We start from the raw sequence: 17,966 nt of genomic DNA on the forward strand, positions 1-17,966 counted from the left end.
GCGCATAAGTGCAGAACCTACCTATGGTGGTGAGGGACCTAAGGGACCAGCAGTAGGTTTGGTCAGGGGTCACCATCTCCCACTTCCCTAGACACAGGGTTTCCCTTCCCTTTCACTTGGTACTTCGGAGAATCGGAGGAACGCCTACAATATATTTTTTGAGCAAGAGATAGATTTTCTTTAATACATGCAAATACTTTCTTGTACTACATAATTGCTCTTTATGCTATGAGACATTTTCATGTAACGGCCAGAGTCCATTGTGAACAGGAGGTAGTGGGTATTTTCTGACCACTTATGGTGAGCTCATTTAATTTTTTGTGTATAGTAAATTGTACTTTTTAAAATATTTTAACCATTTGTGTTATTTTATTGTATACACCGTGTGCAGAATTACTAGGCAAGTTGTATTTTAGAGGATTTTTTTTTATTATTGATCAACAACTATGTTCTCAATCAACCCAAAAGACTCATAACTATCAAAGCTTAATATTTTTGGAAGTTGGAGTGGGGGTTTTTAGATTTGGCTTCTAAGGAGGAGATCTGTTTGTGCAGGTAACTATTACTGTGCAGAATTATTAGGCAAGTTGTATTTTAGAGGATTTTTTTTTATTATTGATCAACAACTATGTTCTCAATCAACCCAAAAGACTCATAAATATCAAAGCTCAATCAATATTTTTGGCAGTTGGAGTGGGGGTTTTTAGATTTGGCTATCTTAGGAGGATCTGTTTGTGCAGGTAACTATTACTGTGCAGAATTATTAGGCAACTTAATAAAAACCAAATATATTCCCATCGCACTTGTTTATTTTCACCAGGTAAACCAATATAACTGCACAAAATTTAGACATAAACACTTCTGACATGAAAAAACAAAACCCCAAAAAATTATTAACCAATATAGCCCCCTTTCTTTATGATGACACTCAGCAGCTGATCAAAATACTCATTTGCCTAATAATTCTGCACACACTGTACAGCATTGAAACTTTAATTCGATTTTTCATGATACCCACTAGTGTGCACAGTGATTATTTGTAAAGCATTTGGTCTTTTCTTTTCAAAAATGAAATATAGATACCAACGATGGCATACAGCATTGTAAGGGGGTGGCAGGAGCCAAACAGAAAGGTGGGTTGGGGTGGAGTTACTCAGCTTACCACTAGAGGGCACAAGGTCCCCATAGTTTGGTGCAGGAGGGGGAAGGGGGAGTTGAGGAGAGATAGGGAGGGCACGAGTGAGGAAGAGAAGGAAGGAGACTTGGGATAGGGAAGAAGACAAGGAAGAAGGAGGCTGCAGAGTAACACGGAGTGGAGGCTAGTGGTTAGAGCACTGAAGGAGTGGTTGTGTCCGGTAATGAAAGTGTGCCCTGTCCCGGAAGATGGAGAAGTTTGCAAACTGAATAAAGCGGAGGCGTTGAACAAGAAACCTGAGTCTGCCTCTCTTTTATTGGGACTGAAGTTGAACCTAGCGGTAAACACTACAGCACCCCTGGGAGCCGTCACCCTCCTACCACCCCTGCAGACATTTCCCCTTTTTCACAGAGTGAACCGGTTGGGCATGACACAACTATAACCCCCAGCCTTGGCAGGGCCCCCGCCGGTTCCTTCAGCATCACTGTATATTAGAAGCCTATTGTCACGAACCACCGGGGGGGTCACTCAGAAATCCCCCGCGCTGGCTACCAGTACGTCACAATCGGGGGGTAACAAGTGGGGGGTCACCCCTCCTTTATACCTCCCGACCGACAGACAGAGCACGTGACGCGCTCTCTAGCGCCCCTCTTATAGTCAGGCCAATTATGGAATTGCCCGACAATAAGCAAGGAGGCCGCTATACTACTTATGCCGATTATTGAAGGGTCCCCAGTGAGAGTAGGGTATATATTCCCCCGACCTCCGCGGGCGGAATATATAAAACCTCCCCGGATCTCACTGGCCTCCCCACAATAATCCTTGGCACAACTCGCTGCCACCAACCGCTTCACGGTAACTATTAGCCGAACACACAGACGTGGGATTCAAGATCGAGATAACAGAACAGCCCAAGATTAATTATATAATTTAATCGGCCTAAAGCCACACTAGAAACTACAATATATACAATAGGAGATCTACAGAATATACATATGTCAGAGTACAGTTACAGATAAAGCATGGTTTACAAACAGGTATGCAATTCAATCAGTTACCTTGTGCGTCTGGCCACAGGGGGGCGCTGTAGACCAGGTTTCTAGGAACTCCCACAGATGTTTCCTACACGTGACCCCCAGCGAAAGAACACTGGAAAATGGCCGAAGTAGGGTTATCAACCTGGGCAAATCCAGGTCCACTCCTACCTTCGTGACCTCAGAGGGAGCACTGCTCCACCCCTGGCTGGAGTTATGGACAAAATCCACAACATGGAATATGGCCATAACTTGGCCTGGGAGCGTCGTAGGCGGACGCCAATGCTCTCATTGTGACAGTTATGAATTTAGCTACAGAACGAGAGGTTTCATGACTTGTCTACTAGTTCCCCATTGGCTGATATCACGCCTGGGGTATTTCCCAAGCTCCCGCTCCCATAAAAAGGGTGTGCCAGCATCGTCCGCATGCGGAGACACCATTTTTATGGTTGCCATATTTATCGGAAATATGGCTTGCGAGATATGAACCATTTTTTACTGGAGTTGTTCTGTCTGGATACTTCCAAGCTTGCTAATTAGATAGCAGCTCCTACCACAGGGTCACGGCAGGGAGTCATCCTGTGTCCATTGTTCCCACATCACCTAATTTCCATATCATAGGAGATGGCCATGGGATGTGACACCTTCACAGATGCTGGACATTGAGGACAAGAAGGGAGGGGGCACTGCCAGGGAGTGATGAGCGATTATGACTGGAAGTCATAATTCATCTTCATATCCCGGGATTTGCCTCACACCTCCCCCCTTTTGAGGGCGCTAGGGGGCAGCACACTCCGGTGTTCCCCCGTGCGCCCGTCCGCGACCTCTCCTTGTCGGGACAGCCCGTCTGCGTTACCGTGGTCACGGCCCCTTTTGTGGCGAATGGTGAAGTTGTATTGCTGGAGCGCAAGGCTCCATCGCAACAATCGCCCATTCGTCCCAGAGACGGTGTGCAACCAGCTGAGGGGATTGTGGTCCGTCTCCACGATGAAGTGGCGCCCGTATAGATAGGGTTGCAGACGCTGCAGGGCCCACACTATGGCCAGGCACTCCTTCTCCATCGTGGAATAGGCCACTTCCCTTGGTAACAGCTTCCTGCTCAGGTACAAGACTGGGTGCTCTTGGCTCGCAGAGTCCACCTGGCTGAGCACCGCACCGAGGCCGAAGTCACTGGCGTCGGTCTGTACTACAAACGGCCGCGTGAAGTCGGCTGCCTGTAGCACGGGCGGGCTGGACAGGGCGTCCTTTAGGGCCCGGAAGGCTGTCTCGCAGTCCACTGTCCAATCGACTGCAGAGGGCAGCTTCTTCTTGGTGAGGTCCGTCAAGGGCTTTGCCAGGCTACTATAGCATGGAACAAACCTCCTATAGTACCCAGCGGTCCCCAAGAAGGACATCACCTGCTTCTTGGTCCTGGGGGTGGGCCAGGATGCGATGGCTTCCACTTTCTCAGGCTCGGGCTTCAGTGTTCTCCCGCCTACCCGGTGACCGAGGTACTGGACCTCGCTCATGGCCAGCTGACACTTTCCCGGCTTGATGGTCAAACCTGCCTGGTGGATCCGCCTGAGCACCTGTGCTAGATGCTCTAGGTGATCTTCCCAGGTGGGACTGAAGACGGCAATGTCATCCAGGTACGCGGCCGCGTACCCTTCAAGTCCCTTGAGCAGGGTGTTGACCATCCGCTGGAAGGTGGCAGGGGCATTCCTCATCCCGAATGGCATCACCGTGGACTCGTACAGTCCAAATGGGGTGATAAAGGCAGAGCGTTCCCTGGCCTTGCGAGTCAGGGGGATCTGCCAATATCCCCGGCTCAGATCCATGATGGTCAGGTACTGAGCCCCGGCCAACTGATCGAGCAGGTCATCGATGCGTGGCATTGGGTACGCATCGGCGACCGTGACAGCATTGAGCCCCCTGTAGTCCACGCAGAACCGAGTGGTTCTGTCCTTCTTAGGGACGAGGACTACAGGCGAGGCCCAAGCGCTGTTGGATGCCTGGATCACCCCCAGCTTCAGCATCTCGTCAATCTCCTGGCGCATGTGTTGCTGCACCTCCAGGGAGACCCGATATGCTGAACGCCGGATCGGGGGATGATCCCCAGTGTCCACGTGATGGACAGCCAAGTTAGTCCTTCCGGGCTGGTTGGTAAACAACCCCCGGAAGGGGTGTAGGGTGGCCCACAGCTGGGACCGTTGGTCCTCCAAGAGCTGGTGGCCAACCTCCACATCCTCAATGGATCCGCCTGCCCTAACCTGGGCTAGCATATCCAAGAGGGTTTCCGCTTCTCCCTCCTCGGGCAGGTTGCACACGGGGAGCGCACATGCCTCCCGCTCATGATGTGCCTTCATCATGTTCACATGGAAGGGCTTCCGCCTTCCACGGGCAGGGTCCAGGGTGACCAGGTACGTCACAGGGTTGAGCTGCTGGTACACGAGGTATGGGCCTTCCCAGGCTGCCTGAAGCTTGTCCTGTGGTACGGGGACCAGTACCCACACCTTTTGACCCACTTGGTAGGTCCTCTCACAAGCGTTCTGGTCGTACCAACGCTTCTGATCGGCCTGGGCTTGAGCCATATTGTCGTGTACCAGTTGCGTCAAGGCCTGCATTTTGTCCCGGAAGCGCATGACATACTCGATAACCGACACTCCAGGGGTGGCCAAATCCCCTTCCCAAGCCTCTTTCACCAGAGCCAGGGGGCCCCGCACACGTCGCCCGTACAGGAGCTCAAACGGTGAGAATCCTGTTGAGGCCTGTGGAACCTCCCGGTAAGCAAATAACAGGTGTGGGAGATACCGCTCCCAGTCACGCCCATGGGAGTCGACCAACATCTTAAGCATCTGCTTTAAGGTGCCATTAAACCGCTCGCACAGGCCATTAGTCTGTGGATGGTACGGGCTGGCCACCAGATGTCGCACCTGGACTTGCTTACAGAGGGCCTCCATCAGCTGGGACATGAATTGGGTCCCCCGGTCAGTGAGCATTTCCTGGGGAAAACCCACTCGGGAGAAAATCTCCAGCAATGCGGTGGCCACCTTGTCAGCCCGAATGGACGACAAGGCCACAGCTTCTGGGTACCGGGTGGCATAGTCCACTACCGTCAGTATGAAGCGTTTCCCGGAGCTGCTGGGGATGGCCAGCGGGCCGACCAGATCCACAGCCACCCTCCTGAAAGGCTCATCGATGATGGGCAGAGATACCAGTGGGGCTTTGGGGCGTGGCCCCGCCTTCCCCACTCTCTGACAGGTTTCACACGAACGGCAGTAGGCAGCCACATCGGCCCCCATTTTTGGCCAGTAGAAATGCTGGTTTAACCTGGCCTTGGTCTTAGCGATCCCTAGGTGTCCGGCCATCGGAATCTCATGTGCGATCCGCAACAACTCCGTCCGGAACGGATAGGGTACCACCAACTGTCGGTCCCTGGGCCACGCCTCCGGTGAACCCTGCTGGACCGTGGCCCGGTACAGCCGTCCTTGGTCCCAGACCACTCGCTCCGGGTCCGAGTCCGAGGGAGGTTGTGCCGCCTGCTCCTTTAGAGCTTTCAGGCTGTCGTCAGCTTCTAACGCTGCCTGAAACCCCTGACTAGATGTGGCCAGAATCGACGAGACTGTCACATCTTCGGTCAGTACCCCGGGACCTGTGTCCTGGCCTCCACCTGACTCGGCTGCCACTTGGTCAGAAGGGGAAGAGCTATCGGACCTCCGGGAGGCCCCTTGGCTTCCAGCACTCCCACTGCGGGTGACAGCGGCCACAGCCGCTGCGACCGTGGGTCGTGCCTGCTCCTCCTCCGTTCCTGACCAAGTCGCCGGTTCAGGCAGACCGACCTGGCTTCCTGACACCCCGGTTGTGGGGGAACCATGCACCGAGATCTTACCTGGGAGCACTTCCGCTCCTGGACCGGCCCCAATCTCACCTGCCTGTTCCCCTCCTGCAGCAACAGAACCCCGCTGTGAAATCTCTGGGGACCCCACATTTGCTGTGGTAGCCCCCACCCCACACACTGGTCCTCCCCCTGCAGCACCCTGCTCTCTGCTTATCCCTGCAGAGGGCAGCAGATCCCAGCTCACAGGCTGATTACTTGTAGAGGCATTGTCACAACTTTCTCTGACCCCCTCCCCTGTCACAGCTGCAGCTGTGTGTGTGTCTATGGTGTCTGTGCAAGCAGAAATATCAGAGTTCACTCCCTCCTCCCTTACATCATTCATAGATAACACATTAACATTGTCAGGAGTCATGTCAGTACTGGCTGAAGGTTCAGCCCTTGGGGGGGGCCCAAACTGGGAGGTTATCTGCCCCAAATCTGTCCCAAGTAGCACGTTTGCAGGGATCCGATCAGTTACCCCCACCTCTCTCACCCCTCGCCCTGCGCCCCAGTCCACATAAATGTCAGCAACAGGCAGCGCCGGGTCAATGCCTCCAATCCCGGAGACAGCGAGGGTTTTTCCAGGGATCAAGTCTTGGGGGGACACCATCTCAGGCCGCACCAGAGTCACCTCCGAGGCGTTGTCTCGCAGTCCTATGGTCACAGACCGGCCGACGGTGACAGGTTGGAAGCTGTCCAGGGACCTACCACCACCCCCACCCACACAATACACCTTGGGCGGCCCTTGGGACGGGGACGGAGCCGGGGCCTTGGGACGCTGAGGGCACATGGCCTTGAAGTGTCCAGGTAGGTTGCACTGGTGGCACCGTCTTGGCTCTGCCACGGGCCTGGAGAGGGGAGTTGAGGGGGACACCCCCTGCAGTCTAGGGGCAGGTGGGGCAGTCGCAGAATTCATCTTACCCCCTCTCCAGGTGCTGCTGGTGGCTGCTCTCCTGGCCTCAGGAGCCCGATTGTTGGTGTAGTCATCGGCCAGGGCAGCTGTAGCCGTGGACCCCTTTGGCTTCTGGTCTCGGATGAACTGGCGGAGATCCTCAGGGCAGTTCCACAAGAGTTGCTCCGTGATGAACAAGTCCAGGATCTCCGGTCCGGTGGAAAGCTGCAGGCCTTGGGTCCAGTGGTCGGCAGCTCGGGCAAGTGCCCGCCGGTGGTCAGCCCAGGAGTCCTTTGGTCCCTTCTGTAGGCTCCGGAACTTCTTGCGGTAGGACTCTGGAGTGAGGTTGTACTGTTGGATCAGGGCCCGCTTGATGGTGTCGTAGCCCTGATCTGCCTCAGCAGGCAAGTCCCCAAGGATATCCAGGGCCTTACCCCTTAAACGGGGGGTCAGGTATTTGGCCCACTGGTCCTTGTCCAGATGGTGCTGCAGGCAAGTCCGTTCAAAAGCAGTCAAGAAAGAGTCCAAGTCTCCATCCTTCTCCAGCACTGGGAAGTCCTCAACACGGACCTTTGGAAGTTTGGTGTCTTGAAGGTCACGTGTGGCTGATGAGGGCCGGAGCTGAGCTAGCTGCAGCTGGTAGTCACGCTCTGCCTGGCGCTCTTCACGTGCTGCTTGCCGCTCCGCAGCCTCACGCACTGCTTGCCGCTCCGCAGCCTCAGCGTCACGCGCTGCCTGTCGCTCACGCTCGGCCATGAGTATCTCGTAGGTATCCCGGTCTCCAGCCTGGAGAAGGGCCATAGCCATTTGAAGAAGGCTGTCCGAGCCTCCCAGGCTCGGTGGAATGGCACGTGGTGATCTGCGGCCCGCTGCGGAGCCTGGTGCTTCACTGTCCATTGCAGAACGGTTTTCTGGCGTCGAGCTCCTGGAGGGCTCGTGGACAACCTCCTCATCGCCTCTGGCCTGAGCATCGGCCATTCCTTTGGCTTTGCTCCTGGTGCTCTCAGCCATTGTTGCAGACTTTGGTCACTGACACAGAACTGACACCTGATGCCTCCACACACCTTACAGTATCTGCACTCTGACACTCTAGTGTTGAGCTAGTCTGAAGACCCCAGCAGCCACAGCTGCTGCAGGCAGTCTTTAGTGTCTGGGAGTATGGGTCTCACACTCACACACACTATTATCTCGATCCCACCGCTTGCCACCAATATGTCACGAACCACCGGGGGGGTCACTCAGAAATCCCCCGCGCTGGCTACCAGTACGTCACAATCGGGGGGTAACAAGTGGGGGGTCACCCCTCCTTTATACCTCCCGACCGACAGACAGAGCACGTGACGCGCTCTCTAGCGCCCCTCTTATAGTCAGGCCAATTATGGAATTGCCCGACAATAAGCAAGGAGGCCGCTATACTACTTATGCCGATTATTGAAGGGTCCCCAGTGAGAGTAGGGTATATATTCCCCCGACCTCCGCGGGCGGAATATATAAAACCTCCCCGGATCTCACTGGCCTCCCCACAATAATCCTTGGCACAACTCGCTGCCACCAACCGCTTCACGGTAACTATTAGCCGAACACACAGACGTGGGATTCAAGATCGAGATAACAGAACAGCCCAAGATTAATTATATAATTTAATCGGCCTAAAGCCACACTAGAAACTACAATATATACAATAGGAGATCTACAGAATATACATATGTCAGAGTACAGTTACAGATAAAGCATGGTTTACAAACAGGTATGCAATTCAATCAGTTACCTTGTGCGTCTGGCCACAGGGGGGCGCTGTAGACCAGGTTTCTAGGAACTCCCACAGATGTTTCCTACACGTGACCCCCAGCGAAAGAACACTGGAAAATGGCCGAAGTAGGGTTATCAACCTGGGCAAATCCAGGTCCCCTCCTACCTTCGTGACCTCAGAGGGAGCACTGCTCCACCCCTGGCTGGAGTTATGGACAAAATCCACAACATGGAATACGGCCATAACTTTGCCTGGGAGCGTCGTAGGCGGACGCCGACGCTCTCATTGTGACAGCTATGAATTTAGCTACAGAACGAGAGGTTTCATGACTTGTCTACTAGTTCCCCATTGGCTGATATCACGCCTGGGGTATTTCCCAAGCTCCCGCTCCCATAAAAAGGGTGTGCCAGCATCGTCCGCATGCGGAGACACCATTTTTATGGTTGCCATATTTATCGGAAATATGGCTTGCGAGATATGAACCATTTTTTACTGGAGTCGTTCTGTCTGGATACTTCCAAGCTTGCTAATTAGATAGCAGCTCCTACCACAGGGTCACGGCAGGGAGTCATCCTGTGTCCATTGTTCCCACATCACCTAATTTCCATATCATAGGAGATGGCCATGGGATGTGACACCTTCACAGATGCTGGACATTGAGGACAAGAAGGGAGGGGGCACTGCCAGGGAGTGATGAGCGATTATGACTGGAAGTCATAATTCATCTTCATATCCCGGGATTTGCCTCACACCTATGTATACATTGTGTCCACCCATATCCTGTCCACCGCCATTAACTTGAGAACGGCGGCAGCTATAGGCATAGAAGTGGTGTCTAGGTATAGTAAAGTTGCCATGAAACTACCTATAGCGCCATCTGGTGGAAAACAACGGAGTTAGCATTTTCATCTTGAAAACAGAACGAGATAGAGGAAAAAAAGTGAATAACAAAATTGTAGGGCATCAATTTAATACGAATCGACAACTTGCATACAGAAATGCTATGATATGAAACCTATGAACCCCCCCAAAACATTGAATGCTGGTCACGCATATGGCGCTCATGTAACTTTGATGCGCAGTAGCCACCGTCAGCTGCAATGCACATCTGGGCTCTGCACAGCATACTGTATCTTGCTGCACGTTGTGGATTATGGTAGGTGACACGTTTGCACAAGCATCTGTGATACGTGGTCGTAGGTCCTGCAATGTTGGTAGAGGGGTCGCGTACACCTGCTGTGTGATGTGACCTCAAAGAAAGAAGTCCAATGGGGTCAGGTCAGGTGAGCGTGGAGGCCACTCCACACAGCCAACATACCCAATGACTTGTAAGAAGGTCTCCATGAGGTGTCGCTTCACGTCCGCAGCCTTGTGAGTTTTACACGTTCTTATCATAGCTTTTCTGTATGCAAGGTGTCGATTCGTATTGAATTGATGATGCCCTACAACTTTGTAATTCACTTTTTTTCTCTCTCTCGTTCCGTTTTCGAGATTAAAATGCTAACTCCGTTGTTTTCCACCAGGTGGCGCTATATAGGTGGTTTCATTGTGTAGCGCATGGCTACTTTACTATACCTAGACACCACTTCTATGGCTATAGCTGCCGCCGTTCTCAAGTTAATGGCGGTGGACAGGATATGGGTGGACACACTGTATAATACATGCATATAGTGTATAATCCACTGCCTAATATTCCAGTGATGACTAAAGTGTGAAAATTGGCAAAATGTCTAAAATTCTTTGCTGGTGAACGAGTTAATACATGTCAGTTAGTATATTAATTAATCTATTAGTTATGTGCACATCATTATATTACTCAGCCATTACGAAGTGACAGAAAGGGCTCACATATGGAGCTTAGTTTCTGATATTTGGGTCTTACCATTGCGGCCGTCTGAAGATTATGGAATTGAAGGAAACATCTCGATGAGACTTCCATGAAACATTTGTTGACGAGTTCTGCACAAAGAAATAAGAATTCAAATTCAAAACAAAATTCAAATTCAAAACAAAAATTGTTTTCTACTTTCTCATTCGGCAAAACTGGAAAAGAGGAGACCTGAACATGAGAATTTATGTTAATTTAACCCCTTTCTAGTGGATTCACTTCACACCAAATTTATTGGATGCAAATTGAACCTCCATGAATTGAGTGAATCTGTCGGACTCGCGAACCCTAAATTATTCTACATGAGGAGCAACCCCGCTTCCTTAATGTCAACGACGTACATTATATCTGCATGACATCATGGGTCCTAGACAAAGAATGGAAGAAGTGGCTGGTGGACCAGAATGAAAATAGAAGACAGAAGAACCAATAGGAAGGTCTCCCAGCAGATTCACTTCATATTGATACAAAGCAAATATCCCCCCAAGTTGAGAGAATTTACCATCTCTAAATTTCATAAGATATGATTAACCCGGATACCAGTGTCTTACTTGCACAGAAGGCGGGCATTATAGGTACTATTGCAAAATAATAATGTTTGCAATATCCAATGTGTGAGGGACATACTGTATACCATTGAACAACGCGTATGCTGTATGTATTGTGTGCGTGTGATGTCTGCATTATGTATTTAATATGTGGGTGATGTGTGCAACATTTGGTAGGCAGAGATCAGCACTGCCCCCACTTGGTGGTGCTTGTCTCTATAAGCCGGCTATTCATCTTACAATACACACTGACAGTGCACTCTGCTCGATTGCCGTCCTGTTATACTCATGAGATGAGCCAAAAAGAGAGTGCACTGTCATTGTGCACATACCACAGTACACTAGCCCAGCCTCTTAAATGAGCATTATCAATGACGCTTCATTTCAGGGAATAGGCACTGGCTGTGGTAGTGACCAAAGACTCTTTCCCCTGTTGGTATATACAACAGATGAGGACTTCTTTGTATGTGTGAAGGAGGACTTTATACTGATCTAACAGTAGATGGCGATGTTGTGCAGTTTCCTTACTCACTGTATTGTAAAAAAAAGTCTCTTGTTGTTTTTCGTTTTGGTTTCAATTTTTCACTTCCTGATGCAATGCTAAATGATTGTGCATTTTTTATTTGTATCTCATGTTCTCAGAAGTAAAGGCTTGCAATCCCATGTAATCTGCTCTGTGAACTTTTTTCTGCAACTGGGAAGCTAGAAGCTGTGCAACATCCCCTGATGACGCTTTGTTTGAGTATTACTGATTTGATGAGCCATAAAGAGAATGCATTGTCATTGTTAATATCACACAGCAGACTAACCCAGCTCCTGAAATGAGAGTCACTAATGATGCTTCGTTTCAGGGAGGAGGCAGGGGATGTGGCAGTGAGCTCAGACTCTTCCACCTTATGACGCTTTGTTTTAGTATCTCAGCATGCACTGAGATTCTCAAACAAATCATCAACAAAAAGAAAATAGAAATGAAAAGAAAAGCAATTAGATAGTGTAGTTAGGGAAGGATAGGGACTTTTTAACTCAAGTATATTAGAAAATAGTTGAGATTATGGCACTAGTAGATATAGATTTAGAATGAAAATTAATTTGTATTTTGCACCACCTCTAACTAAAGAAGTCTTACCAGTGACCTCTCGTAACAGACAGACCGCCGGGACTTGGAACGTCATAATGTGTTTCCTTAAAATGTTCTCAAATTTCCTGTAGTTGATGAATCCCTTGAGCTCACGGCCTCTATATTGACTCTCATAAGCGTCTCCTCTGTTATCATTTTTCAATTTATTTATAACTAAAATATTAAGATTTCATAAAAGGAAAAATCAGATACAATCAATTTTAAAATATGATATCTATAGATGGGTAAGATTTTGCATATCCATTTCACTTATTTATGATCCTGATTTATGATCTCAGACCACATCAAGGTTGAGGTGAACTTCGATGTGGTCACAAACCAGCAGAGGAGCTCAGAATAAAAAGAAAGACAAATAAAACGATAAAATATACAACCTCTCACTCAGAAGAGCTCACTGACAAATTCTCAGCTCATTTTGTAGCTAGCAATGCTCAACGAAACAAGAAGCTCAGGAAAGCAATGTGGTGCCGTATATTTATTAAAACCCCATTAAAAAATCTATTTTAAGGAAAAATTACATGCATTTAAGTAAAAAAAGAAAAAAAATATAGGTGTAAAGGTGTCCACACTTCTTAAACAAAAAATAGAAAAAAGGACCCTGGATCATGCCCAGTGCGCATCCATCTGTCTCCGGCCGCCATCAACAGTGAGGTATGTGCGGCGTCGCTGCGTATTCATTAGCATGTTAGTGCGCCCACAAAATTTTCACTCTTTGTTTCATTGATCCCATTTGGTAAAGCAAAAAAGTTCCTTTTTTTCTCATTAATGTACACTGTGCGCCCCATCCCCCATCTTGTCAGAAAAAACAGAAATGTAGACATTTTTGAAAATGTATTAAACAAGAAAAACGGAAATATCACATGGTCATAAGTATTCAGTCCCTTTGCTCAGGGACTCATATGTAAGTCACATGTTGTCCATTTCATTTGATCCTCCTTGAGATGGTTCTACTCCTTCATTGGAGGCCAGCTGTGTGTAATTAAACTGATAGGACTTGATTTGGAAAGGCGCACACCTGTCTATATAAGACCTCACAGCTCACACTGCATGTCACACCAAATGAGAATCATGAGGTCAAAGGAACTGCCCAAGAAGCTCAGAGACAGAATTGTGGCAAGGCACAGATCTGGCCAAGGTTACAAAAGAATTTCTGCAGTACTCAAGGTTCCTAAGAGCACAGTGGCCTCTATAATCCTTTAATGGAAGACGTTTGGGACCACCAGAACTCTTCCTAGACCTGGTCGTCCAGCCAAACTGAGCAATCGTGGGAGAAGAGCCTTGGTTAGAGAGGTAAAGAAGAACCCCAAGATCACTGTGGCTGAGCTCCAGAGATGCAGTAGGAAGATGGGAGAAAGTTCCACAAAGTCAACTATCACTGCAGTCCTCCACCAGTCAGGCCTTTATGGCTGAGTCGCGGACGGAAGCCTCTCCTCAGTGCAAGTCATATGAAAGCCGACATAGATTTTGCAAAAAAACACATGAAGGATTCACAGAATATGACAAATAAGATTCTCTGGTCTTATGAGACGAAGATAGAACTTTTTGGTGATAATTCTAAGCGGTATGTGTGGAGAAAACCAGGCACTGCTCATCACCTGCCCAATACAATCCCCACAGTAAAACATGGTGGTGGCAGCATCATGCTATGGGGATGTTTTTCAGCTGCAGGGACAGGACGACTGGTTACAATTGAAGGAAAGATGAATGCAGCCAAGTACAGAGATATCCTGGAAGAGGTTTTCTTCCAGAGTGCCCTGGACCTTAGACTTGGCCGAAGGATAACCTTCCAACAAGACAATGAACAACTCTGTGACCATTCTTGACTGGCCCAGACAGAGCCCTGACCTAAACCCAATTGAGAATCTCTGGAGAGACCTGAAACGTTCACCAATCAACCTGACGGAACTGGAGAGGATCTGCAAGGACGAATGGCAAAGGATCCCCAAATCCAGGGGTGAAAAACTTGTTGCATCATTTCCAAGAAGCCTCATGGCTGTACTAGCTGAAAAGGAGCTTCTACTCAATACTGAGCAAAGGGTCTGAATACTTATGACCATGTGATATTTCAGTTTTTCTTGTTAAATACATTTTCAAAAATTTCTACATTTTTGTTTTTTTTTCTGTCAAGATGGAGGATGGGGTGCAGAGTGTACATTAATGAGAAAAAAATGAACTTTTTTGTATTTACCAAATGGCTGCAATGAAACAAAGAGTGAAAAAATTTAAAGGAGTCTGAATACTTTCCATACCCACTGTACACAATCTAATAGGAAGATTTTTCTTTTTTTTTACATTTTTTTGACAAAATTAAACCAACTTTCCTAAAAAGGACATAACAAGAAATAAACAGTAGATATATGTCCAAAAAGCCAGCTCCTGCAGCAGGGTGCTATATATTAGAGTGGTATGTACTGTGAGCGAAATACACTCCTTCTATGCCATTGGAAATGCAAATTAATAAGAACTGTTTCACAAGCGCTTGAGAAATCAATACAGCACACGCGCTCTGTGGTGTACTGAAAGTTTCTGCTCTATAACATTATGTGACCAGTTTATATAGTACCACAGATGTAAAAGTTCACTGGTAAAACAGGAGTGCAAAAATATACAAATCTCTGTCTGACACGGTTTTCAATTTTTTTTTCTACAAAAAATATTGTGCTGGCTCACTGCTGCTTTCTAGTGCATCAAGAAAGAAAAAAGTTTAATTTAAACTCTGCAGGGTGCACCATATCTCTGGCCAACCAATCTGGATCTCGCAGAGCTGCTACTCACTGAGACCTCTTATCCTCTTACAGTTTTTGTACTTACACGCATCACATGATTCCTTCATGCGCTTTTCAAACATGTCAAAAAGTCTTCGCAAATTTAGGAACAGATTTAGGTCTTCACTGCTTCCTTCTTCATCTCCATTTACCACTTTAAGAATTCCGTCAGTAAATTCTTGGATTTTCTGATGAGATAGAAAAAAAGTTATGTTATAAAAATAGTTCAATGGAGGGTCTCTGGGGTCCATGATTTCCAGTCCTCTGCTCCTCTTTCTGCCATCTCGTGACAAATCTCTGGTGTCTTTACTCTAGGCCAGAAGTTCCGGCTGCGACTAAGCCTCGGAAATCATTGCATATCTTAAGGTTGCGATATATTTTGTAACATCTCAATGTGCGCCGCGTCGGCACGGAACGTAACTACATCGAGACCTGATCACTCCCGGATGTCCAAGCCTAGAGTGAAAAAGTTGGAAATGCAGCATGTGACAGTGGAAACAAGAAGACTGGATGGTGGACTGCGAGCCGAGAGGACAGTGGCACAACTCAATGGTAAAGTGAGGTTTATTTTATTTTTTTACCTTTTTTTTATATATATATTTTACATTTATTACGCTCCAGGGTCTGGAGAAACCTTCAAAACATTCAATTTGCAGAGAGTAACTTTGCTGCCAATCAAATTTCCCAGTAAAATCTGTATGATTTGATTGATTCAAATTTTGTCAGATTTGCTCTCTATGTTTAGGTATTTGTGTAACTGTATCTATGTGTAATGTGCATATGCATTTTCCACACAGCCCTTCATACAGTATAATGGCCCCCACACCTTTTTACATTGTATAATGCCCCCCACTAGCCCTCCAAACACTATAATCGCCCTCATACAGCCCTCCGCATAGTATGATGGACCCCACACAAACCTTCACACTGTATAGTGTAGCCTTCAAATAGCCCTCCCTAAAGTATAACACTGCCTTATAGCCCCCCATATATTATAATGGCCCCCACATAGTCTTCCATATAGTATAATTGGCCTTACATAGTCAACCATATAGTATAATGGGCCATACATAGCCCTCCGAATAGTATAAAGCACTCACCATAGTCCTCCATATAGTATTATGCACTCCGTAGTCCTCCATATATTATAATAGAGCCCCAATAGTCCACCATGCAGTATAATGGTCCCCATATAGTCTTCCATATAGTATAATGCACTCCATAGTGTTCCGCATATTATAATGCACACCCCAGAATCCTCCATATATTGTGATCTAACGCCTTAGTCCTACATGTATTATAATGCAGCCTATAGTCCTCCATATAGTATAATGCACACCCCATAGTCCTTCATATATTATATTGCACCCCCATAGTCCTCCATATATTATAATGCACCCCAATGGTCATCGAAATGATATAATGGACCCCCATAATGCTCCATATATTATAATGAACCCCCATAGTCCTCCCCATGGTATAATGCACCCTATGGTCGTCCATGTAGTATTATGACCATTAGACAGCAGTGTATTCACGGATTTAAAAAAAAAAAAAAAAAATGCTCAGCTCTCCTTTTTTCCCTCCGATGCTCCAATCTTTGCAGTGACATGCGGTCTAAAGTTTTTCAAATCTTGGCACAGCAGGCACACCGTAGTGACATAGCGCTGAGACACCAGATTTCAGACTCCAAGGGAGAATGATGGAGTAGGTAGTGGACTGCTCTCTTTTTCATGATTGTTTACAACTGTATCATCCTGTATTATACAGCTACAGTTAAAAGTAAAATTGCAGGTGAAGGGGGGGTCCAGTTTTTGGGCGATGACACCAGGCACCCCATCTCACAATCCACATAGGGGCTGTGTGGTCTGCCGGAATTGGTGGCATGACACTGGTGATGACAACTTCACGACACCTGCTGTATAGAGAAACTAGTCGCCTGCATTGCTCAGGTGGGATTTTGGCCATTCTTCCACACACACTCCTCTCATCCTGCAGGACCCGGCTCCTTCTATGATCTCGGAGCTTTAGTTTCTTCCATACATTTTCTATTGGATTCAGCTCCGGTGATCGGCTCGGCCATTCTAGCAGATTTATTTTCCTTCTCTAAACGTAACAGAGTCTCCTTGGCTGTGTATTTGGCATCATTTTTTTGATAAAATGTCCAGCCTCGTTTCATCTTCATCATCCTGGTAGGAGATTTTCATCCAAAATGCCTTGGTGCATTTGTCCATTTATTCTTCCTTCAATTATATGAAGTTTCTCAGTGCCGTTTGGTGAATAACAACCCATCATTGGCTATTTTAACCCTGCTCCTAATCCAGGCCAATGCTGTGTATTCAGTTCTCTTGTGCAGTGGTGTGGTGAGTGGTTTCTCGTAAGCTTCTGGTTGCAGCCCCACACTATGATGTTCCCACTTCCACATTTCACTGTTGTTGGTGTTTTGGCGAGTATTTGCTTTTTGTTTTACCTACAAACATTGTATGTATTATGGCATTCGAAGAGATCAATTTTGGTCTCATCTGACCACACTATATTCTCCCAGTATTTCACAGGTTCGTCTAAATGTTGTTCAGCAAACTTTAAACGCTCTTGAACTTGCTTTTTGCTCAGCAATGGAGTCTCATGGTGAGTGTGCATACAGGAGCGTGCATACAGGAGCGTGCGTACATGAGCGTGCGTACAGGAGCGTGCGTACAGGAGCGTGCATACAGGAGCGTGCGTACAGGAGCGTGCGTACAGGAGCGTGCGTACAGGAGCGTGCGTACAGGAGCGTGCATACAGGAGCGTGCATACAGGAGGGTGCATACAGGAGCGTGTATACAGGAGGGTGCATACAGGAGCGTGCATACAGGAGCGTGCATACAGGAGCGTGCATACAGGAGCGTGCATACAGGAGCGTGCATACAGGAGGGTGCATACAGGAGGGTGCATACAGGAGGGTGCATACAGGAGGGTGC

The 17,966-nt window shown here is 47.8% G+C and overlaps 1 protein-coding gene across 1 annotated transcript in view; it reads right to left on the reverse strand.

The window, feature by feature from the left end:
• Positions 1-17,966, reverse strand: part of LOC142285822 (interferon-induced GTP-binding protein Mx1-like) — a 105,607-nt gene that overhangs the window by 25,563 nt on the left and 62,078 nt on the right. The window contains exons 14-16 of the mRNA XM_075333302.1: positions 15,053-15,194; positions 12,230-12,394; positions 10,550-10,626 (exon numbers count right to left, since the gene is read on the reverse strand). Of these exons, the coding sequence (XP_075189417.1) occupies positions 10,550-10,626; positions 12,230-12,394; positions 15,053-15,194 (384 nt within the window). The remainder of the gene's footprint in view (positions 1-10,549; positions 10,627-12,229; positions 12,395-15,052; positions 15,195-17,966) is intronic.

Source organism: Anomaloglossus baeobatrachus, chromosome 2, assembly GCF_048569485.1.
Source record: "Anomaloglossus baeobatrachus isolate aAnoBae1 chromosome 2, aAnoBae1.hap1, whole genome shotgun sequence".
Taxonomy (NCBI): domain Eukaryota; kingdom Metazoa; phylum Chordata; class Amphibia; order Anura; family Aromobatidae; genus Anomaloglossus; species Anomaloglossus baeobatrachus.